This window comes from Mirounga angustirostris, unplaced genomic scaffold, assembly GCF_029215605.1.
Source record: "Mirounga angustirostris isolate CCGP_5_RB_7025 unplaced genomic scaffold, mMirAng1.0.hap1 SCAF_4, whole genome shotgun sequence".
Lineage (NCBI taxonomy): Eukaryota > Metazoa > Chordata > Mammalia > Carnivora > Phocidae > Mirounga > Mirounga angustirostris.
Genome location: NW_026991712.1, coordinates 37452894 through 37478560, shown reverse-complemented (window position 1 = coordinate 37478560; position 25667 = coordinate 37452894). Strand labels below are relative to the sequence as shown.

General features: G+C 35.3%; 1 protein-coding gene across 16 annotated transcripts in view; it reads left to right on the top strand.

Moving 5' to 3' along the window:
* The window catches only part of VPS13B (vacuolar protein sorting 13 homolog B), a 768399-nt gene that overhangs the window by 43684 nt on the left and 699048 nt on the right, over positions 1 to 25667 (top strand). For all 16 annotated transcript variants that reach the window (XR_010410572.1, XR_010410573.1, XM_064588058.1 and 13 more), the window contains 2 exons: positions 12350 to 12473; positions 22210 to 22377. Coding sequence is in view for 14 of the 16 variants with exons in the window: in XM_064588058.1 (XP_064444128.1) it covers positions 12350 to 12473; positions 22210 to 22377 (292 nt within the window). In the remaining 2 variants the exon portion in view is untranslated. The remainder of the gene's footprint in view (positions 1 to 12349; positions 12474 to 22209; positions 22378 to 25667) is intronic.

The window sequence follows — 25667 nt, the reverse complement described above, 5'->3', positions numbered from 1 at the left end:
GTTTTACGAGTCTGACAGTTTCTGTTTATTAATTGGAGTGTTTTAGATTATTTTGTGTGGCTTTTAGTAAGGTTGGTCTTAAGTCGAATGTCTTTTTGTTTTCTATTTGTGCCATCTAATTCTTGTTCCTTTTTTTTTTTCTGCCACTTTTGGATTAGCTGAGTATATTTGAGCATTCCATTTTATCTTTGTTATTGGTTTATTTGCTATCTCCAGTTTTTAGTGGTTGCTCTAGGGTTAATAATATGTATGTTTAGCTTACATCATCTACTTTCAAATAATATACCACTTCAGTGGTAATGTAAATATTATTCTTTAGTATGCTTACAACAGTATTTTGCTCTTTATCCCTTGCCATCATTTGTGCTAAAGTTGTTATAACTCTTCTATATATATTATAAATCTGCAATATGTTATGATTCCTTTGAACAGTCTGTGTTTTAAGAAATTAAAAAATAGGAAAAAGTGTTTGTTGTATTTATCCACATAGTTACTTCTAGCATTCTTAATTTTTTTATATAGATCAAAGTTTTCATCTAGCAGCATTTTATTGAGCTTGAAGAACTTCCTTGAATATTTTTTATAGTCCATTTCATCTTGCTGCAGATTCTTTCAGCTTTTGTTTGAGAAGTCTTTGCTGCTTTCTTTGCTTAACAATTCTGATTTCTAGATTTAACCTTTGGGTTAACTCCTGCTTATCTGCTTATGCCTAGGACTTTTCTAATAGCAGCTCTATTTTCTATTCAAAAGAGAACAGCAAGAATTAGAATGAGAGAAAAATGGCTAACTCTTAGAAGATGAAAGGATTTTAGTGAGAGCAATAGAAACAGCTTAAAGTAATTCCTTCCTTTTTTGAACTAAAAATTTCAAGACTTTAACAAACTCTAATATTTGTCAAAAATTTTCACTTTTGATAAGCTGTTTATCCTTGTGAACTTTAATTTCCTTATGTTAAATAACAGTATCTTATAGGATGTTTTTGATGTTTATGAACAATGAATATAAAGCTTGCATTATTGGTACCCATAATACTTAGAATATTATTTTACAGTATGACTTATCTGTTTACTTTAAAAAAGTTCCTTTATAAATAATGTTCTGACGTTGAAGACTCTTTCTCTTCCCACTTATCAACTGGTATCTCCTGCATACCATTGTGCAGAGTATCCTAAATACCACCTCTATTCTATTTTACTATTTTCAGGCTTTTTTATGTCTAGACTTAATGGAGTCTTTTCCTGTCTCAATTTACTCAACAACCACTTACTCTTTAACCCACTGTAATCTGGCTTCTTCCCTTACTACTCTAATAGAACTACTCTTTCAAACTTCTGTAATGATCTATTAGTATTACGAGTAAGTTAATTTTTGTCCTAATTTGAGATAATTATAAATACTGTAATATTCAGATTTGATATCTTTTTGGTGGAGAATTAAATTTGTCCACATTGTCCAAAGATGGAGTAATTTTGAGAGAATCTTGTTTGGTGTTGATGGTTATTTTGTGCATCTGCATACACACAGGTGCTGCTTCTGATCAGTATTGAGTTAGTTGTTGAGATCTTCCCAAAGTCTAGGCTCATACCTGTGTAACAGTGCACTCTTTAACTCTCCTGGCAGGTTTTGTTCTTTGCCTCAACTTGTCTAAATGCAGACATCCTTGCAAATTAGATCTCATTCTCAATTTTAGTATCATATTTATTAACACCATTATTTGCCTCTGAATTGCATTTGTTTTATAGGGAAAATAGGAAATTTCATTGAGTATATATAAAATTATTCTAATATCTACAGTGCAAACAGCAATGTCCTAGAAGGGGAAAATGTTATTTAGGGTTTTCTGTATTAAGTAGTTAATGTTAACAGAAAATTTTCATGTGTCAGAGAAAAGCCAGTAAGAGATTGAATACACCTTTATGAGATAAAAAATTATCATTATTCCTCTTTTTCAAATGAGACAGATTTTAAACTGTTAAAGAGTATGGGTTCTGGAAAACAAGTTTATTAGATATATAAATTATTCTTTTTAATAAAGAATACATTGTTTTCTTATAATAGTTAAAAGTATTTACATCTTTTCTTGACCATTGTTTAAAGCATGAGTATAAATGGACACTCAAATATAGAATAGTTGTTAGGGGGTTTCAAAACAAAATAAACAAGTGTTTCTTATTGAAACAGGAATATGGTAAACATTATGGCTGTTGAGTTTTTCCCTTATTGTCCCCCCCCCCTTTTTTTTAAAAGCAGCATACTTAGTATTACACCACTTCTTTAGGAGTAAAAGTCCCTTTCATAGCTAAAGTAGAAGGAGTCATTATAATCTGAATATTTAAGAATTTGTGAATTTTATACTTGCTAATGTTGTTACACTATATAATTAAATACTTTTTAATCTTTTATGTCATTCCTTTAAAACCTTTAAAATTCTCACTTGGCTTTAGTAGTACTATTGAGAATGTACTCATGGTACTATTGGGAAAATTCTGTGCTTCACTGAAAATTTATCTGCAATGCATTTTTTTCTTATTAGAATATTAGGATATTCTGGGAGTTTCCCCCCTTTTTAGAATTACATATGATTTGATGTTTCCAGTTTTTTTCACCCATACTTTTTCCTAGGTTACTTTTAGATCTTATTTTACCATGTTGGCAACATTATAACTTTTACACTTACATATGTTTAGAATATGCTGTTTTGATAATATGCTGTAGTTACATATATTATTTCCTTGCAGTAATGTTTATGTATTTCTATATATGTGTTTCTATTTCTCCTAGGAACTTAGGCCTATTTTTTCACTGCCACTTGCTTTCCTTTCTCTTTTTAAACCTTCACTCTTTCGTTAGATGTTAGCCAAAGGGATAACAGTAGAAATGCCTTGTCATCTTGGCAGTACTTTTGCCAAGCAAAAATTCTGTGCTTTTTCCTCCCTAGCTGTGGAGGTGGTCTGAATTTTTTGCCTTACATGATGAAAACACTGGGTTATAATGCGATTTCAATGGGATAAATGTTTATCCTTACATTTTTATTAGGACAAATGTTTTAAAGCAGGGACCATCAAACTACGGTCTGTGGGCCTATCACTTGTTTTGGTAAATAAAGGTTTTTTTTGAAACACAGCCAATCTTATTTGTTTACATATTGTCTATGGCTGTTTTCATTTTTTAGTGGGCAATGGCAGAATTGAGTAGTTGAAACAGACTATATAGATTGCAAACCTAAATTTTTATTGTCTGGGCCTTTATAGAAAAGTCTGCCTACCCTTGTTTTAAAGTATGTGACCATCCCAAAATTGACATTTAATTCCATTAAAAGAGTGTAAATACTATATATTGCTTTTTCTAGATTGGTATGATAGGAATTTGCATGTTTGTAATTACTCAAAATTTAGAGAGCCCACAGACACTTATGTTGAGTTGATATTTTCAGTGTGGACAGTATAGTTTTTGTGTATATTTATATTTTTATGTATAAATAGATGATTTGGAAAGGTAAAGTATTACTTAGTGTTAAATTATCAGATACCCAGATACCTTGCTTGAGTAATACCCAAATAATTTGAGCCCTTAAATTAAGTAATTTTCTTTATTTGGAGACAGAAAGAAAATAAGTTAATACTGAATGGTTAGAAATTAAATTATTAGACTATGTGTGTGTGTATGTATTTTCATGTGTAGTGTGAGGCAGGAATATGGCTAATGGTTCTTGTACCATTTGAATAGTTTTTCTTTCCCACTGATTTATAATGCCACTCTGTCCTATTCCAAGTATTCATATCTATCTGGATCTGTTTCTAGGCTCTTTTGTTCTATTGGTTTGTTTAAATTTAATATCGTTCTATCATCATAATGCTGAAGGAGGGGCCATCTGTGTGTGTGTGTGTGTGTATAGATATTCGTTCATATCACTCTGTGAGGATTTTAATACATTTATTTTAAAACCTTCTCAGTCTGTTCTAGAAGAGTAATATTACTGTGAGTGAATGTCATTGATTTCTTTAGCTATCTTGGCATCAGATTGCTTTGTGCATTTTAGAATAGTGGTTTGTAAGGTTATTTTGAATAGGGTCACTATCTATTGTACCACCTTTTCTCTCAAGCCCTTTTGCTCATCCCTTCTTGTCTAGTGGTTTTACAGTTAACTTGTTCTGGCTTCTCCTCTGGAGCCAAGTCTTATTTTGGCAGTTCAGGGCTCCTGGGTGTTGCTATTGGGTGATACAAAGTTACTTGTGTCAATTCTTACTTGTGTGGTTTTTTTCCTCAGATTGCCTTGCCATGTAGCTTCATGTTAAGTTATAGGCAGCAGTTGGCAGTAGCTCTTTTTGGCCCCTTTTCAAGAATTGGATGTTTTTACTCATTATTGGTTTCAAGTGTTGAGCCTGGTAATGGTCTCCTGCCGTACTTGGACCATTTTGAGTCCTCTTTATTCCTCACCTGCCTCAGTCAGCTCTTATACCTTGAGCATAACTGTATCTCTGCTTCAGTCTGACTCACTGCTTTGAACCTGACTAAAATTTTTTTTTCTTTTTCTTTTTTTTTCACTTTATTGTTAGCATCCTCCAGCCCTAAGTTTTTTCACTTATCTAGTCTGCCATATTTTAGGAGTGTTAATCCTCATCTTGCTTTTTATTGGAAATCTAGTAGCTTCAAATATTGCCTCTATTTGGATGAGCCCCAAATCTTTAACTCTGATTGCCGTTTTGATCTTGACTTGTACGTGTTCAGTTCCCTTGTAGACGTACGTATTGGTTGATGTGCTTTCACCCAAAATGCTACATACCCAAAAATGAGTCTATTATTTACTATAAAATTAGATTTAAAGAATCAGATGGTTATTTCCTGGGTAGTCTGGAGCTTAGAGAGCAGTGTCATCCTGTATGGTTCGTGGTCAAGCATCACACTGCTCTGAAATTTTCAAAGCTCATTAGCATCATTTTGCAAAGTTAGAGTAGATCTAAAAGTTCACGTTTCACTTTCTTAGACTGAGAAGATGGTAGTTTTGTTGACTGAATTAGGATGTAAAGGACAGAGGTTTTTGTTTGTTTTTTTTGAAATGGAGGTAAGGGAAAAGGAACAGTCATTTGCAGAGTTTGTTTATTTTACACGTGTTGACTTTGAGGTGCAAGCATTTAAAAACGTTCTCATTGCTACTTCCCACATCATCTAATTTCTAAACTTTTATAATAATCTGTGAATTGTTCGTATCTCTGCTTTAGCTTTCTGTTACATAACCAGAAGATTCTTCTTCCTGAATGAAGTACTTCATTTTGTTAATCTTCTACTCCTAAATTTCATTGACTGACCAATATGTAAAATAAAGCTTAAATTCCTGTAAGGAAGATATTCATGGTAGAGATCATTTACTCTAGCTTTTTATAGCCTCATGGTTCATTGTTCTCTACTTTACCTAAATTGGACTACTTATTCTCTTCAATAGGACATATGATTTTTTCCTTCCTACCTTTCTTGGTTCAGTCTCCCCCTTTTTTTGTCCTGTAGGGCACAGTCTTTTCAAACCTCATGTCCTTTGTGACATTTTACTGACTAAAGCTCACTGTGATCAGTCCCTCCTCCAAATATATTGTACTCAGTACTGTGCTGTTAAGTGGCCTTTTCTCATAGGGAGGAAGTAGAGCAACTGTGGTTAGGATTATGTGATTTAATATCAGTGTGATTTTGAACCATTTAATCTCTTTATGCCTTAGTTTCCTCATCTTTAAATGGAGACACTTTTGCATGGGGAATACTGTCTAATTCATAGGGTTATTAAGAGGATTAAGAGAGATGAGTGTCATGTCATCAGCAGTAGGTGACACATTAGAAGTGCCATAAATAAAAAAATTTTCTGTTTGTCTTTTCCTCCCTCTCTGCCTTTCTTCTTTCTCTTTCTGCCTGCTTTTTGATCTTTTAAGTTTAGGAAAGGGCTTATAGGAGGGGCTTTTCAGCCAGCCAGAGCTGGGTGTTTATCCCAGCTCAGTCACTTCCTATCTTTTTGACCTTGGGACTTTTTTTTTTTTTTTTTAAGAATCTAAAAATTTTTAGTCATATAGAAAAAAACTTTCCTACACCTTTTTTTAAAAAAAATGATAGTGAGTATAGCTATAAAATAGATACAAAGCCAAGCAAATCCAGATACGATTTTACATCGAGTTGCCTAATAGTGCCCTTCCAGAACTCTTATTAGCACAGGAATCCTTATATACAACTTAGACTTTTAAAAATTATTGACCTAGGAGGCGCAAAGCCACATGAAGTGGCTGTTGCCCAAGAAAACACCTTTTATTTTAATGCCTCCTGCTGGTTTCCAATCATTATTTCCCTGCTCTTTTCTTTTTTTTTTAATATTATGTTATGTTAATCACTATACATTACATCATTAGTTTTTGATGTAGTGTTCCATGATTCATTGTTTGTGTATAACACCCAGTGCTCCATGCAGAACGTGCCCTCTTTAATACCCATCACCAGGCTAACCCAGCCCCCCACCCCCCTCCTCTCTAGGACCCTCAGTTTGTTTTTCAGAGTACATAGTCTCTCATGGTTCGTCTCCCCCTCTGATTCCCCCTTCATTCTTCCCCTCCTGCTATCTTCTTTTTTTTTTTTAACATATAATGTATTATTTGTTTCAGAGGTACATGACCTTGTGACCTCTTAAGCTCTAATTTCCTCATCCTTAAAATACTTGAGGCCTGGCCTGGCGCATATAAGTATTCAATAAAGGTCATTATTGTTTCTTTGTGACATATATGATTGCTGACTAACCTACATTGCTCTTAACCTTTTTATGCATATAAGGATTGTTCGTCAAGAAGGTAAGTAAAGTACCTAGATAAGGGCTGTCTATTTACACTAGTTATTTTCTCTCTAGGTGTCTAACACATAAATACACATTGATCAGGTCTTTCTTGTTGAAGGAAGTTATATGTAAGAGAAGTACAGTTTTATTAATTTACTCAAGCACCCAATCCCCCGTACCCCTTTGTCAATTCTGGGAAAAATTAGATAGTAGAATGTGTCTTTTGCCAGAATGCTTCTGTATATGCTTTTGTTCTTTCCTCTCTTAATTTCTGCCTGTTTCACCTTCCAAATATGAGTGGGTCTAACCAATTCAATCCAGTGGCCTAAAAAGAGAGGAGGAGGAGAGGTTGGCAATATGATATATGCCTAGTGATAAGAGGGAAGGGGATGTCCTAGGCAATAATATAGGACAGATTTTCCTTAAATGTGTTGCTGTTAACCAGCGCAGTTTTCTGGCTGGGGCAGTATCTTGGGTCAGGTGGCTGTGTGTGTGTGAAAAGAAGTCAGGAGAGAGATGGCTAATCTGGGATACATGGCTCTGGTACCATTACTTGAGTACTCAGCATGGATCTCAAAGATAGAAGATAGGCCCCACCACACAGGTGTTTATAGTTAGTAGTGATGTCTTTCATTATTAAAATGTAGCCTAATGAATGTTCAGCTTTGGCCTGTCAGATTAGCTATTCCTTCTTTTGGGAGGATCAAGCAAAGGAATGTAAGGGGGCATCAACTTTTCCTCTTCTTGCCCAGAATTCTCACCCTTGATGGGAGAGAAGATGGAAGCAGCCTCTTCTGTGGGTAAAATTGATGTGTGAAGAGATTGGGGACATATGTAATTTCTTAAATGTGCTAGGTATTTTTTTTTTTTAATGACTAAAATTAAGTTGATTAATATTGCTGTCACGGTAGAGGTGAGCCAGAGATTCCCATTTTTATCATGAAAGTTAGTGAATGTGTTTTCCCTGGCTCTGTCTAGTGTTCTCCAGGTATACCCCAGCTTTGGTGACTTTATTTGGCTGAGTCTCTGAAGTTCAGGTTTACTCTTCGAGATTCTTTATTGCATTTGACAATTGCTAGTGTACTTGCTACTGTACTTGCCAAAGAGGATAAAGGTGCATGTCCTTATGAATTCTGTAGTAGGTCATTTGCAAGGCCCTCACTCTGTCTTTCAGTAGTTTTTGGTGATCAGAGCTTCCAGGTAAGCCTCAGTTCTTTTCTGCTTATCTGCATGCCACAAGGCTGAAGAGTGTAAAGCACATCACTTCTTAATTCTACCTTTCAGTTTTTTTCTTCAGTTCTTTTCTTTCATTTTAACCTCTTTGTCTATTTTTAAACAAGGATTTGGAATGATTCAGCCACCTGTTTTAAGTCATGTCCTCAATCTTATTCATATCATTGTGAATCTGGGAGTTGATGGGTTTCAAGTTTTAATTGACTCCCCCTTATGAGGGCTAAGGTGAAAAGTATGCAACCTGATCCTATGATCTGTCAGTATGAAAGTAATGGATCTATTTACATAGTGTTCACCACATTTTCCCTCTTTTTGTAGAGGAACTTTTGTAAGGAAATGACATTCTTGCTTGTTTCATGAGGAGCAAAGGGCAGTATTTTCAGAAATAGCTATGTGGTCCCCAAGAGAAAACATTCTTTTGCCATGAAATATACTTACCAGACATTTTGGGAAAAATTGCAACCTAAATAAGAAAGATACAACTGTAATGTGTTTGGGGTTAAAAATTATCTCAAAATATTTTAGCTAGTATTTTTGAGAACAGGGTTTCTTTTATTAGAAATTAGAGACTTTCAATGAAGTAAATGTGTCCAGAGTGATGCATACTGTTTAGGAGCAGATGGTGAACTCATAATGATGGAAGTAATTCCAGTTTTAATGGTAAATATTGTAATTCTTGTTTTGCTTTATTTTTATTTAATGTAGTTGGGATAGGATTTGAATGGAAGCTGACTTATAATTGATACAATTAAAATGTAATTGAAATGAAAACAAGTTCAAGTTATCAAAGGGATTACTTTCTAAATATATATGCAACCCTTATTTCCTAACCATAATTAAGAATTATTTGCATTTGCACATTTGGTAGTGTTTGTTTTGTAGTACCTTTGAGTACCATGATTAATGGCCATTTTTAAAGCACACTAAAATTTCAGGTTTATTATAAATTTTGTTTAAGCAAATTATTTAGATTTTTCTTTTGAATAATAAAAATGTGTAGTTTGTAGGGAAGCTTTATTTACCTTTTTTTTTTAACTATTTGAAATCTTATGTTTAGTCTATGTACTTTACCTTTTTTTGCTGCTAATAGCTTTTAAAAAATAAAATAAAATAAAAATAACTTCTTTTACTTTAAAATGTTTGTCATCTCATGTATGCCAGATTTATTGGACTGCAGTAGTTTTAGTGCATTTTGGCTGGAATGTTTATTATGACATCACTGTAATCTATATACAGTATGTGATTTCAGATGGTTTTAGTGTTAAATATTTTCATAATTATGCTAGTTTTGGCAGTTCACTTGGAACTTTTTCACATTTCTTTAATGAACATGTTTTACTTCTGGGCTTTTGAGACAACCATATGTTTCAGAAATTAATAGTGTGCTTTTAGTGTTAACGTGCAGAAGTGTATGACTACAGACGTTTTTAAGGACGTAAGCTGAACTAAAAGTCATTACAGTAAGGTTTTATTCACAGTAGTAGTCTTTTAGTATTTAGAGATGATAACATCCCCCAAAATAACAGAAGATGTCATTAAAAAGATTGAATAGTGAAGTTGTTTTGTGGAATGAAACACTGTGAAGTTTGTTTTGCATTAACTTAAAATGAACATAAATTCATATGAGAATTTTTTTTCTTTATGATAGCAAATGTTTTACTTTCTGCTTGTATTGAAGTTTCAAACAAATTTTTTTCTTCTGCTAATATAGCACCAGCATCTGAAGCCATGTTATCTTGTAAAGGATTCATCTTATATAATTGTTTTATTCTCTGGTATGGTATTGAATAAGAATTTTTGTTGTCTAAAGGTCTTATTGTTCTTATTCTGGTATCCTATTAGATTGGTAAATGTAGTGATTTTCCTTTTTAATCTTGAAATTTTGTCTGAATTCCTCACCATTCTTGTGTTATAAAATAGTTTTATTGATTAATGAATTGATGAGGCACAGTACACCATTGGTTATCCTTTGTATTGAAACTTTTTTTTTTTTTTTTCTTAAGAGACGGGGAGGGAGAGGAGAGGGGCAAAGGGAAAGGGAGAGAGAGAATCTTAAGCATGCTCCACCCTCCAGAGTGGAGCCTGACTCGGGGCTCGATCTCATGACCTGAGCCGAAATCAAGAGTCAGACACTTAACCAACGGAGCTACCCAGGTGCCCCTATATTTTTACCTTTGATATTTCCTTATATGTTATCTTTCCTTTAGGCAGAATGTGCTCTTTTATCCTGAAAATAGGAAAAAGAAGATGCCAAATACTTTTACTTTATTACTACCCCATCTATTTCCTCCCTGTATTGCCTTTCTTCTTGAAAGAGCAATCTATGTTTATTGTTTCCACTTTAATTTCTCTTTCACTCTTTGAACTATTAATTTACTGCTCCCACTCCTGTCTCTCTGCTAGAACTACTAAATCTTTTTTTAAATATGTTATTGGCATCCTAATACCACATCTTGAAACATAGCAACTAGAATGAAGACTGAGAATATCTTTATAGTTCTTAATGTTACCCCATTTTTATTGAACTGGTTCATGCCTTCAGCTTCTGGTATGGTTCTTTCATCTTAAGCACTGAATACTTTGGCTTTATTTGGCTAATCGTTATTCCTTGTACATGTTACATACATATATACTCTTTTCCTTTTGCTTACGGTTTTCCTCCATTTAGCCTCCAATCTTAACCTAAAACATTCCTATATTCACTTTTATGACCCTGACCTCTCTAGTTCTTCCAAATAGAATGACTCTCTGTTCCTAACTTAACAAAAAGTACTGTGGAAAAAAAAAAAAGTACTGTGTAGAACTGGTTATATATGTTTTCAATAGATTCTGAAATCTTTGAGGACTGGTATGAAATCTGATTTGTCTTTGTACATCCAACAATTAGCACCTAAAAGCATTATATAAACTTTTGTTGAATCAAGGCAGGAAAAGAGTACTGTCTGCATTGTGTAAATAAGAGAATACATTTCAAAAATGTGTTTTGTTGAAGTTTTTGTTACTCATATCAAAGCCCAGTGGAACCTTATATCTAATGTGGATAATAATTCAGTAAACATAATTAAACAGGATGCAAAGGAGTCTAAGGATGATTAAGATTAATCATTAAGGTGATTAAGAAGACAGCTTTGATTCTTAATTTAATACACAAATACTGAGAGCCTTAACATATAAACAAAAAATGGGGGAAAGTTAAGATTCTTTCCATTTATTTATTAATTATTATTATTATTATTTGGTGGGCAGTAAAGCAAGGTTTATTGAGTGATAGCAAAGTGATAGTACAAAGTTCCGAGGAGGGAGGGGACCTGAGAGGGTTGCCACCTGAGTTTCTAAGTCCAGGGGTTTTTATGGGCTGTTTTAATCTGATTAACCCTCCCTGCACCTGTCATTCAATCAGATTTTTGTCACATGTCTCTGTCATATGGAAAAGGGTGGAGGGCTCCTTCCAGGGTGGTGTAAAATCCTTTTAAGGGTGGTTTCCTCTCAGGGCGGGGGGCCCCTTGTCCTGCCCTCCTTCCAGTTATCCATCATTCCCCCCCTCTGAAGAGGTAACCTTAACTGCTGTTAGGGAAGAAGGGCAATGACAAATCATATCTACTTCCTGCTGGGGGGGGGGGCATTGGATGGGGTGGCAGTCAGGGTTCCTCTCATCCCGATCTATCAAGGGGTTCCCTGTAGATGTCTGGTTTGACCTCCATGTGAGGCTCCATCTGAACGACCGTTAGGAGTTTGAGGACCTTTATTGGATAGTTGTCCTTAATGATGGCACAGATCCCTGTCGGGCCTCCATGAATGTTATAGGATTTTTTCTCCGTCGATCCCTGTGGTTCTTGGTCAAGCTGCTTCGAAGAATGAAAAGATAGATCAGACAGAGTGGTGGGCAGCGAAGCAAGGTTTATTGAGCGATAGCAAAGTGATAGTACAAAGCTCCCGAAGGGGGAGGGGACCCGAGAGGGTTGCCCACTTTCCATTTATTTTGTATTCAGATGGAAAGTGTTTTAAAAAAAACTTCTGTTAAATTGTCTTCTTTTGCGAAAGCCATATTTAAGAATTTTTTTATGTTATCAAGCGGTTTGTTTAGATACCAACTCAAGAAAGGAAGAATTTGTGGTTTAAACTACTTGTTATTTTTAAATGCTGTTTGAGAGTGCAAATTATAAGAATTGTTTGGCTATTTATATAGATTTTTTAGAGCTAAGAAATTAGTCTAGCTAATCAAATTTAGTAACATAAATTGTATATATTCAACTAAAAAAACCTTTCCTAATTCTTGAATGGTGGCTGATACTTTCCTTTTTTTTAAAATAAAAATAGGATGACCATGAAAGCTGTGGTTCTAATTCTACCAACCGAAGTACTACTGAGAACACGAAATCATCAGTAAAACCCCGAAGAACAATTCAGCAGGCTGCTCCCACAGATCCTGATTTACCACCAGGTAATTTCTAATGAGCTTGGTAAAGCCAAAATTTCACTTGTTATTAATCGTTGTTGTAGCCTGTTGTAGAATGTACACTTTCAATATTTAGTGTCATAGAATACTTAGATTATATGTGTATGTGCATTTGCTCATGACGTAAGAACAGATTGAGTCCAGAGCCCTCAAACATGTCTTTTATTGAAATTTTGATGCTCTTTTGCTGCAGGTCTGTTTCTTAAGTTTCTTTCTTACATCCTGTCCAAACAAAGACTTGGCTCTGCTTTCTCAGTCACTCACTCTCACTTTCCTGCCTTACCTAACTGGAGGACTAGTATCCTCTTTGTTCCCCTTGCTTCTTTTTTTTTGGGGGGGGGATTCCTTTTTTTAAATTTTAAGTTCAATTAATTAACAATATAGTGTATTATTAGTTTCAGAGGTAGAGTTCAGTGATTCATCAGTTGCATACAACACCCAGTGCTCATTCCATCACGTGCCCTCCTTCATGCCCACCACCCAATTACCCCATCCGCCCCCCCACCTCCCCTCCAGCAAGCCTCAGTTTCTTTCCTATGCTTAAGAGGTCTCTTATGGTTTGTCTCCCTCTCCGGTTTCATCTTGTTTTATTCTTCTCAAGTAGAAAGACACTAGATTGTTCTGAGTTTCAGGAAATTATAGAATTCACCAACAGGATCACAGAATTTTGTAACCATCTCTTTCATTTCCTGAAATTTTTATTTACCTGGAATAGTAGTGGCTTACAAACAACAGTTCTTTAGTAATTATTTAATGAAGAAGAATAATGTGATCATGACGTGTCAGCTCTGTGGCCAGAGTGCATTGCTGACTTTTTACTGTTAGGAGTTGTTTCTATCAGTCACTTCTCTTTTGATTTTATTCATCAGTCATTTCTTTTTCTCAGAGGTGTAGTTGACATTGGTACATATTTGTTTTCTGTGCCAAAAAGTTTGTAGGCTTTCTGTTGACAGACTCCTGGTACCATCTACTAAGAGGCTAGAGTTAGATACAGCATTTCATAACCATCCTCCCTCAGATATGTTCTAAGTTACATTTGAGTTGAACATTTTAAACTAACGTTGTAGTGATGTTATTGCTGATGCTTTATATTCTTCTGAACTTAACAAGTCTTGGTAATCCCTTTGGCTTTAAATAGATTAATTGCTATAGCTGGAGAAGGTGCCAGAAGAAGGTATTTTACTTCTGAATATTTCTAATTCTCCTTAGAGTGGTGTGATTGTTCCAGAACTTTCTAGATTTTTTCTTACTACTTCTTAGGAAAAATCCTTGGTGTAAAGTGTAAATTAAACTGTAGCTTATTCTTTTTTTTTTTTTTAAAGGATTTTTTTTTTTAAAGATTTTATTTATTTATTTGAGACAGAGAGAATGAGAGACAGAGAGCATGAGAGGGAGGAGGGTCAGAGGGAGAAGCAGACCCCCTGCTGAGCAGGGAGCCCGATGCGGGACTCGATCCCGGGACTCCAGGATCATGACCTGAGCCGAAGGCAGTCGCTTAACCAACTGAGCCACCCAGGCGCCCCTGTAGCTTATTCTTATTTATTAAATGGGCAACCCCTTTACCTCTCCAAATTACTGACTATATATCCCCTCAAAATTTCCTATACCAGCTATTTTATTGAATTCTCTCCATCAATATCCTGGCAAAGAATAATCAGTTTTAGGTTTAACTGTTGAGTTTTATAACATTTCTTTTTCTTTTTTTTTTTTTTTTCTGAGACAGAGAGAGAGAGCACATGAGAGGGGGGAGGGTCAAAGGCAGAAGCAGGCCCCCCGCCGAGCAGGGAGCCCGACGTAGGACTCAATTCCGGGACCCCAGGATCATGACCTGAGCCGAAGGCAGTCGCTCAACCAACTGAGCCACCCAGGCGCCCACATTTCTTTTTCTTTTAAGAAAGAACTTGTTTAAGATAAATTTAAAGCTTTTGTCAGTTGTTGATTTCACAGATAAAAATCTATTGGCTAACCTGGATGTACTCAAAAGAGGCCCCAGACTTTTAAAAGATTCTTTAAAGCCTTTATTAGAATTTACACTGATAATCAGAATTGGGAAAATTGGTCTATTTTTGGGAGCGTAAAGTATAAAACATAAAAACATGTAAACATAACCAAAAAAATCCTATTTTTAGAGGGCATGAAACAGAACTGTATTCTTAACTACTTGAGGTAGCGTTTGGATTAACATGTGCTTTCCTACCTTACCTAACAGGAGGACTAGTATCCTCTTTCATGCCGACATAAATCACAGTGAAAGAGTTGATTTAGGAAGTAACTGAACTTGTTGGGCGATTACTGGGAGGCAGAGCAGTTAAAGTTAATCTTGCCAAAGGGGAAAAAGAAGGGATAATTTGAGAATCCAGCTGGATAATGGTAAATCATTTTATTTAAAGGTTGACTCATATAGTTATTTGAGGACTCCTTTCTGGCAACCTTATCCTGCCTGGGAACCATATTAAGGTTCTTCCATGGTAGAGATGAATTTCTGGTCTCAAAATTTTCTAGGGCAAAGATATGGCTGTGGTTACAATTTTGGAGTTTGAGCATTTACGTAGATCCAGAGATGCTTTTTGAGAATAGTTTTGGTGTTTCCAATAGTCATTTGTTCTACACCCTTGAAGGATGGGTGGCTCTTGCATATGAAAAGAATATACATCAATATCTAATATCCTCTTTGCACTCTCTTTTCTTGGTATCTAGAACAGTATTTTTTTTTTTCTTTTTTTTTATTATGTTATGTTAATCACCATACATTACATCATTAGTTTTTTTTTTTTTTTGTAAGATTTTATTTATTTGACAGAGACAGACACAGCGAGAGAGGGAACACAAGCGGGGGGAGTGGGAGAGGGAGAAGCAGGCTTCCCGTGGAGCAGGGAGCCCGATGCGGGGCTCGATCCCAGGACCCTGGGATCATGACCTGGGCCGAAGGCAGACGCTTAACGACTGAGCCACCCAGGTGCCCCACATCATTAGTTTTTAATGTAGTGTTCCATGATTCATTGTTTGCGTATAACACCCAGTGCTCCATGCAGTACGTGCCCTCTTTAATACCCATCACCAGGCTAACCCATCCCCCTCCCCCCCTCCCCTCTAGAACCCTCAGTTTGTTTCTCAGGGTCCATAGTCTCTCATGGTTCATCTCACCCTCCGATTTCCCCCCCTTCATTTTTCCCTTCCTACTATCTTCTTTTTTTTTTTTTTTTTAACATATAATGTATTATTTGTTTCAGAGGTACAGGTCTGTGATTCAACAGTCTTACACAATTCACAGCGCTCACCATAGCACATAACCCTTCCCAGTGTCTGTCACCCAGCCACCCCATCACTCCCACCCCCCACCACTCCAGCAACCCTGTTTGTTTCCTGAGATTAAGAATTCCTCATATCAGTGAGATCATATGATACATGTCTTTCTCTGATTGACTTATTTCGCTCAGCATAATACCCTCCAGTTCTATCCACGTCATTGCAAATGGCAAGACTTCATTCCTTTTGATGGCTGCATAATATTCCATTGTGTGTGTGTGTGTGTGTGTGTATACATACATATATATACACACACCACATCTTCTTTATCCATTCATCTCTTGATGGACATCTTGGCTCTTTCCACAGTTTGGCTATTGTGGACATTGTTGCTATAAACATCGGAGTGCACATACCCCTTCGGATCCCTACATTTGTATCTTTGGAGTAAATACCCAGTAGTGCAATTGCTGGGTCGTATGGTAGCTCTATTTTCAACTTTTTGAGGAACCTCCATACTGTTTTCCAGAGTGGCTGCACCAGCTTGCATTCCCACCAACAGTGTAGGAGGGTTCCCCTTTCTCCGCATCCCCACCAACATCTGTCGTTTCCTGACTTGTTAATTTTAGCCATTCTGACTGGTGTGAGGTGGTATCTCATTGAGGTTTTGATTTGGGTTTCCCTGATGCTGAGCGACGTTGAGCACTTTTTCATGTGTCTGTTGGCCATTTGGATGTCTTCTTTGGAAAAATGTCTGTTCATGTCTTTTGCCCATTTCTTGATTGGATCATTTGTTCTTTGGGTGTTGAGTTTGATAAGTTCTTTATAGATTTTGGACACTAGCCCTTTATCTGATATGTCATTTGCAAATATCTTCTCCCATTTTGTTGGTTGTCTTTTGGTTGTGTTGACTGTTTCTTTTGCTGTGCAAAAGCTTTTTATCTTGATGAAGTCCCAGTAGTTCATTTTTGCCCTTGCTTCCCTTGCCTTCTTCTAAGAAGAAGTTGCTGCGGCTGAGGTTGAAGAGGTTGCTGCCTGTGTTCTCCTTTAGGATTTTGATGGATTCCTGTCTCACATTTAGGTCCTTCAACCATTTTGAGTCTATTTTTGTGTGTGGTGTAAGGAAATGGAACAGTCTTTTATCAAATAATGGATCCTGACAATTAGTGCATTGGAAGAGCAATTTAGTGGGTTATATAGCAAGCATTTAAAATATATGGGAAAGAATAGAAAACCTCATAGCATAAAGGCATATAGTAAAGTTATTAGTAAAGAAACTTGTGCATATGTGTGCACTTGTGCTGGGTTATAGTGTAATATTTCTTCCTCGGAGAGAGGGTTCAAAAGAGTTTGAATGTGACTGATTTGAAGTATACATGTTCTCTTTCAGTCAAGTGATCTATATATAGGCTAGGACCTTTGATTACTGCTAATAACAGTTTTAAATTGTGGGCTTAGCATATCCTGTAAAATATGTTGATAATTCCTACTTAGAAAGTTTAAGGATGTTTTATTTATTTATTCATGCTTTCCTTTGTATTCTCTGCATTTTGTCTCTGTAAAGTGAGACTACTTCTGAGTTAGACAGCTGGGCTATTCAGTTCTGTGCTCTCTGAAGTATACAGCCTTTGGCTTTTATTGAAGGTCATTTTATCCAAAAATGGCTTTATATGATATTGTCCTTTAATTTGCTCAGGGTCTTTTAATTAAATGTTTTTTCTATTATTAAATAGTAAAAACAAATTCTATTTGTTTGTTAGGAAGCTCAGAGATAAACTTTGTCTTCCATTGCATGGCTTCCTCTTTCTTGGTTTTGTCATATAATTATCTCTTTCTTTTTCTTTTTACCTTTTTACTCAGAATATATGTGTGTGTGTGTGTGTGTGTGTATATAGTTTAATAGAAATATTTAGGTTATAGATAATAGTTTAATAGATATATTTAGTTTAATAGAAATATTTAGGATATAGATATATTTTAAATGTAATAAAAATATTTAGGATATAGATAAACTTTAAAAATCATGTTGCCTACTGGGTCTGAAGTTATGATTTAGTCATCTTTGATCATCATCTAGTAAAGAGGACAGCAGACCTGTTCTTTGAAGGGCCAGTTATTTAATATTTTAGGATTTGCAAGCCGTATATTTTCTGTTGCAGCTATTCCATTCTTCTGATTTCACATGAAATCAAACATACATGATAAACTAATGTATTGGCCTGTGTTCCAATAAAAGTTTATTTATAAAAATTGATGCAAAGATCTCATTTTGCCAGCCCCTGATCTAAACAGTGTCTGGCTGATAATAGGCATTTATATGTTTACTACACTGCACAGAAACTGAACTGCACAAAATCACAGTGTTTTCTTCAATAATCAGAGTCCCTTCGTTGAAATGTGAAATAAGAAGCTAATGTCAAGATTTTCTGGTCTAGCAGTCTATCTTTTTTGGGACATGGACCCTTGAAAATCTGTTGAAAAAGTTGTAGACTCACATACGCACATTTGAAACTGCACATAACTTCAGGTATTCACATTCTTGCTGAAGTCCATCTCTAGGTTCCAGCTAAGCCTCTGATCTAGCCCACATTTTGTGGATAAGAAAATGGAAACTCAGATATCTTGGTATACATGAGGAGAGATAGTACTAAGTTAGTAGTCATTCAGTCAAAATTTTTTCTGCAGAAAATATTGAATATGAAGTGGAAGATACAGTTTGTGGTGTGTGTGTATATTTGAATGTTTGCCATGTTAGGCTGTTAGGGCTTGGTATTCTGAAAAATCTCTTGAAAGGGAGTTTAATAATAATTGGAGAGTATATGAGATAATTTAGGAATATTTGTAATATATCATCTGTTCAAGAACCTAAGCCAAGAATGGCAATGTCTTGTTATAGAAGATAGCATAATCATTTCCTTTCTCTCTGCCTGTGGGGGACCACAAGATTTTAAAGCTATATAATCACTGTTCCTTTCTGGAACATCTAAGAGTAGAGAAGATCTATGGTAAATGAAAAAGAAATGCATTTCACATCTATTTTTTATGCTTTTATTGTTTTAATATCTTCCATTAACATTTTCAGGAAAAACTTTTTTTCTCCTAATAACAGTGACACATTGTGTAAGTTGTGTTAATCCACTGGTTAAGTTCCCAGCAGTTAGCATTAACCTAACAGAAGTGTTGTTTTCTTTATGTACCAGTATAAAGACTGTATTCTACTAGAAGCCCAGGTTTCTTTTTTTTAAAGTAGGCTCTATGCTCAGCATGGAGCTCAACATGGGGCTCAGACTTATGACCCCGAGATCAAGACCTGAGCTGATATCAAGAGTCAGACACTTAACTGACTAAGCCACCCAGGTGCCCCTAGGCTTCTTTTATTTGGAGGCTCTGCTGTGCCCTATGCCAGACTTAGAATTACTGCTTTCAGCCTTTCCAAGAGGACAGTCTGGAGAAGACCTTTCTACCTCTTAATCCTCCCATGCTCGAAGTGATACATAGTCTGCTCACATTTCACTGAGGAAAACTGTATGGACATTATGTATGGCTTAGAAGTCCTTATCTCAGTAATAATTCTACAATCTGGATGGAAGGGGAAGCACAAGATACTCATGGGTAGTCATTTCTGATATCCAGGTGTTCTTTAATATATTGATATACTGATTCTTTTAAAAGTGGGTTATGCTAAAAACTGTTATGTCAATAACCTTCAGGATATCTAATGTTTATATTTTGTTTATTACAGAAAACGTGAAAATTGGAGAGCTTTAAAAAAAAATTTTTTTTTAACTTATATATAATGTATTATTTGTTTCAGGGGTACAGGTCTGTGATTCATCAGTTTTACACAATTCGCAGCGCTTACCATAGCACATACAATCTTCTTAATGTTGTGTAGGTTGGGGGACATTGGAGAAGAGGCTGTAGGGGAGAAGACATTTATACTGGGACTGTAACAAGAAGGGAGAATGGACAAAGAGTACTCTAAACTGAAGGAAGAGTATGAGCAAAGTCCATAAAAGTTCATAGTGTTTTATCTGGCCCTGTGGGCATAGATGTATATATGTCTGGAGGAATGGGGTTTATGGGTGGGCGAGAGTTGGATAATGATAGGAATTTCTGGAAAGTTTGATTAGGAATTTCTGGAAAGCTTGATTAGTAACAGGCAGCTGTTTTAGAGCCATCCAGTATGACATCTTGTAGGTTCTTACCCCAGAGTGACCTTGTATTTTCAGATGCTTAGGGAATAGACCTGGATTACTGTTATGTCATCTGAACAGATATACTCTCAGGGACTATCTAAATATTTAGTGATGAGAACTAGTAGATCTGCTGTTTGACACTCTCCTATAGCTTACTTAGAGCTAAGTTATTATGGAGGATTGGGGAGACAGTGTATCATTTTTTCCATTAGTTAGTTTCTGTTACTTTGGTATTGCATTTTTAATAAGGAAATGTAGTCTATGAGGGTAGTTCTTTTTAGATATTTTATTCTTTAATATTCTTTGGTGAATTGGCTTATTCATCTCAATTTGTATGCTACTTTTATAATGAGAAACTGAGGGAAAATACTAAAAAATAGATTAAAAAATCCATTAGCAGTGTTTTGTTGGTTAAAATACATTTACAGTATTATGTTTCTGTTACTTTGCACTAAATATTTTCTCCAGTTCTATCTTCGAGAGTTTATTTTTTTCTTTTGAAGGTAATAAAAAGTCATGAACTCTTAAGAGGTTTTTATGAATTCCTTATTGATGACATATTTTTCAGAAAGAGGAAAACCAATATTAGTCATGCTTCTTGACTTCTTAGAAACAGGATGTTTATTTTTATTTTTAACATCTGTGTTGAGTAGTAATAGCATGGGGGAATATACATTCCAAGATCGAAACTTTTGATTTTTAAAATTTCTTTTGGAAGCTTAATTTGTTAAGCATTTTAGTGTCTACTCTCATAAGAGTATTTATTACCAGGGCACCTGGGTGGCTCAGTCTGTTAAGTGTCTGCCTTCGGCTCAGGTCATGATCCCGGGGTCCTGGGATCGAGCCCCGCATCGGGCTCCCTGCTCCGCAGGAAGCCTGCTTCTCCCTCTCCCACTACCCCTGCTTATGTTCCCTCTCTTGCTGTATCTCTCTCTGTCAAATAAATAAATAAATAAATAAAATCTTAAAAAAAAGTATTTATTACCTTAAATTTATTGATATTTTGTATGTTAATTCTTTGAATATGATAATTGGCACTCTAAAAGCTGCTAATAGTTTCCACATAAGGAGAAAAAATTGAAATTAGTTGTTTTACATTTCTTTCCTATTTATATCCTTTGGGAATGAATGAGGGAGTTGGTTTTTGCAAAGGTGTTATGGTTGAATTGATTTAAATAGGCTTTCTCTCAGCAGGTTTTAGTGTAGGTGTTAACAGTGAACAGTTGCTGACAGAAGTTGATTCTGTTTTGCCCAGTTAAGTTCTGAATATAAGTAGGATAGTTCATGAAATAGTTAACATTTTAATTAGTTTTTAAATAAGTTTTATAGTCGGAAGTGCATTTGAATCAAGTGAAGTCTTTCATATGTTTCTCCTGTGTTTTCTTAAAATGCTGTTTGTTTTTTATTTATAATTTCAATTAAATTCCTTACTAAAGTATCTGTATACACATTTATTGTGTGAGAAGCTTCTGAGAATGTGGAGTATCCCATAGTAGCATAAAATTAAAAGAAAATTTTGGAGATTTTAGGCAAGCTAGGGCAAAAAGGAATGTTCACTAGTTCTGTTTTTTTTTTTTTTAAACTGCTATTTGTTTATTGTTCTTATTTCCCTGTGTTCGCATTATGCTTTTTCTCCGTTCTTCCATACTTCTCTTTTTTCTTTCTTTTCATTGTGTTCTTTGTCTCTCTCTCTAAATTGTGTCTACATTTTCTTCCTCATTCTTATTCTCTCCTCTACCCTCCTTCAATATTACTTATTAGTAGGTGGAAATACTTGAATCCATTATGATGGTCATGTTTCTCTTACCTTTCTTCCTCCCAGCCTAACTTTTGAATACTTCTATGGCTATTTAAAGTAGGAAGAGAAGATGGCTCAAAAAGAAACTCTTAAAGAAGCAACTCTTCTAATATGTTGTATAATCAGCGTTTAGTAACATTGCTTCATTTGGGAAAATGTTTCTAAAATAGGCAGAAACCAGACAAAGTACTGAATATAGGATTATCACTGACTGGGATCTAGTATTATGTTAGTCTCTGATTTCTCTTAGTACATGAACACTTCCTTATATAGAACTTCTTGGTAATGGTTTTTGGGGGTGGATGTGCTACTTATTAGCTGTGTCAGTATTGCAAGCCTGTCCACCTGACTGTTTCTTCTTTGCAAAATATGCTAAATGATACCCACCTATCATATACATTAAGTTCAATAACATTTTAAGAATAATTGTTTATTGACAGACTTATGGCTAATTGAATCCTTTCTTTCTCTTTTATAGGTTATGTGCAGAGTCTGATCAGACGAGTAGTAAATAATGTAAATATTGTTATAAATAATCTCATACTAAAATATGTTGAAGATGATATTGTTCTTTCAGTCAATATCACTTCCGCAGAGTGCTATACAGTAGGTGAATTATGGGATCGTGCATTCATGGATATTTCTGGTGAGTAAATATTAAGAAAAGTATAGATTTTTCCATTATTGAAATAGTTGTCTTGGTTTCTAAACCTTTTTTGGGCCAACTGGCTCTTCGATAAATTTGATGAGAACTTTATGCTTCAGCCTAGAAAAATGAACATATATAAAATTTAGCATACAGGGCGCTTGGGTGGCTTAGTTGGTTAAGTGTCTGCCTTTGGCTCAAGTCATGATCTTGGAGTCCCGGGATTGAGTCCCGCATTGGGCTCCCTGCTCAGTGGGGAGTCTCCTTCTCCCTCTGACCCTCACTCTGCTCTTGTGCTCTCTCTCTCTCAAATAAGTAAATAAAATCTTAAAAAAATTTAGCATGCAACTAACTATATGTTTAATAGACCCTCAAATGAAGAAATCCCAGACTCCATTTTTAATATTCTTAATTTTTATTCTTTCTTACCTGTCACATGTTTCAAATGTATTATATAACATTTTACAGTGCAATGGGTTTGTAGTAATAAAAATAGTTAAAATTTTTGACATATTTGAAGGAGGAAATGGAACATGTTGCTTTTGTATTGCTTGGTAATGGCAAAACAATGTATTTGACTGATTTATGTTTTTGGTTTGTACATTCCAGAGTGTATTTGGGACTTCTGGATAATCCTAAAGCCTCTTTTGACTGTTACATGCTGTAATCTTCTTCTGCTTACATTAAAAGAACTATTAAGTAATATAATATTAGTAACTACCATTTATTTATTTTATTATGTTTTACATGGTAGGCACTGTGCTAAGCATTGAAAATACAGCTGTGAAAGAGACACTGCTTCTTTTGTCAGAAGAGATATTAATAAATCATAATGTTTGATAAATATTCTGATAGGGTAAGGAGTGGACATTTTTTGAAAATATAGTGAGGAGGGGCACCTGGGTGGCTCAGTCAGTTAAGCGTCTGCCTTTGGCTCAGGTCATGATCCCAGGATGCTTAGATCGAGCCCCCGCATCGGGCTTACTGCTCAGCAGGGTTTCTGCTTCTCCCTCTCCTGCTCCCCCGCTTGTGCTCTCTGTCAAATAAATAAATAAAATCTTAAAAAAAAAAAAAAAAGAAAATATAGTGAGGAGACTATTGTGAGCACCTTTTATCTGTGACTTGCCAGGGTATGTATTTGTTAACAGTGTTGGCACTAAAGTTAGACAACCTGAGTTTGGATCCTGGATGTCTCACTTAGTAGAGCTATATGACCTTAGGTGACTTACTTGACCAGTTCTTAGTTTCTGCATTTGTAAAATGGGGGTAAAATAGGAGCTTCCTTATAGAGTTATTTTATTAAATACATTAATGCACTGAAAGCACTTATAAAAGTGTCTTGTACATAGTGCTCAGAAAATGAGCTGTTAAAATTTTTTACATTTATTTTCTCAAATTCTCATAACTCCATAAAGTGATATTCTTTCTCATTCATTTACTTATATGTTCACTTACTCATCTTAAGTCTTACTTAAAAGGAAAGCAAAAGGAAATTTAGTCTCAAGGTTACTTAACTTGCCTAGTTTAGGCATACAACTAGGAACTAGCAGAATTTGATACAGTCTCATTTTTGTGTGTTCTCCAAGCTTCAGTCTTTACTTTTTTTTTTTTTTTTTTTTTAAATAGGCTCCACACCCAACACGGGGCTCGAACTCATGGCCCTGAAATTAAGAGTCAGTATCCTTTACTGACTGAGCCTGCCCTGGTGCCTCTTAGTCATTATATTTTAAAATGAAGAATAGTTGTGATCTCACAGTTTTGTTGTGAGGCATTAATCAGTGCATATGCAAAGTCCCAAGCATTGTTTCTGAGACATTGTTAATGCCTCCCTATCATCCTCTTTGGGAAAAATATTCCATACAAAGGCCACAAGGAAACATTAAGGACGATGGAAAACAAGCAGAACTGGATAATGCAGGATTGAATGTGTTGACATTTTATGGGAAGAAGTTTCATTTATAGTTTTAAAATACAAGGAATGTAAATATTACTTTGGGACATTATAGTGAATTAGAGTCTTGGGTTGGGAGTTAGGGCATCTTGGTTTCAGTCTTCCTTCCACCACTAACTTAGTATAACCTTGGGTGAGTCATTTGTAAAATGTGAATTATCATTACTACCAGTGTGCTAATGTATTTAAGAAAATCAAGTATCCCCATGAAAGTTCATATGAGGGTGGTGATAAAAACAGCAAAAATGGTATCTTTCACTTGTTGAGTTCTTGTTAACTGCTGAGCCTGGTGCTGTGCTTTTTTTTACATTATCTGGTTTTAATCCTTTACCTTCTGAGATAGTTAGTATTATTTTCCCTTTTATTTTTAATGCAACATTTGATACTTATAAAGATTTAGGTCACATATTTTGTTATAAAACAGTGTAAGGAGCACCTCTTCTCTCAGTATCTAGAACATACACAGTAGTTTACCCCCACGAGTGTGTTTTTCCCTATCTCATCCCCTTCCTCCTAGAGTTAACTGCTATATTAAATTTTATCATTTAATTGCTTGAAAAGACTTGTGCTATAAAAAGGAATGAAGTACTGATATATGCTACAACATGGATGAACCTTGAAAACATTCTAAGTGAAAAAAGCCAGACAGAGAAGTTGTATATTGTAGGATTCCACTTATATGAACTGCACAGAATAGCCAAATCTATATAGACAGAACGTAGATTAGGGACTGTCTCAGGATTAGGGAGTAGGGAGGGCAATGAGGGGATTGAGGGATGAGAGCTCAAGGGTACAGAGTTTCTTTTCTGATGTATTGAAAAAGTTTTGAAATTGATTGTGCTGATTGATGCATAATATTGTCAGTATACCAAATGCCACTCTGTTGTACCCTTTAAATTGTTAATTTTTTAAAAAGATTTTATTAATTTGAGGGGGGGGTGGAGAACGAGCAGGGGGAGCGGCAGAGGGAGAAGCAGACTCCCCACTGGGCAGGACCCTGGGATTACCATCTGAGACGAAGGCAGACGCTCAACCGACTGAGTTACCCAGGCACCCCTAAGTTGCTAATTTTATGTTATGTGAATTTTATCTCAATCAAAAAGTATCAGATGTGATTATACATAAATAATATATTACATGTATTTTTGAGCTTTGTAAAGATAGTATGCTCTATGTTGGGAATTTGAGGCTTGAGTAAAACAGGTTCCTATTTTCAATCAATGTCATGCTTTTAATATTTTTCCATATTGTTGCATGTAGTTATAGATCACGTATTTTTACTTGTGAATAATATTCTGCTGTTTAAGTATGCCAGAACTTAATTGTTCTTATGATGGGC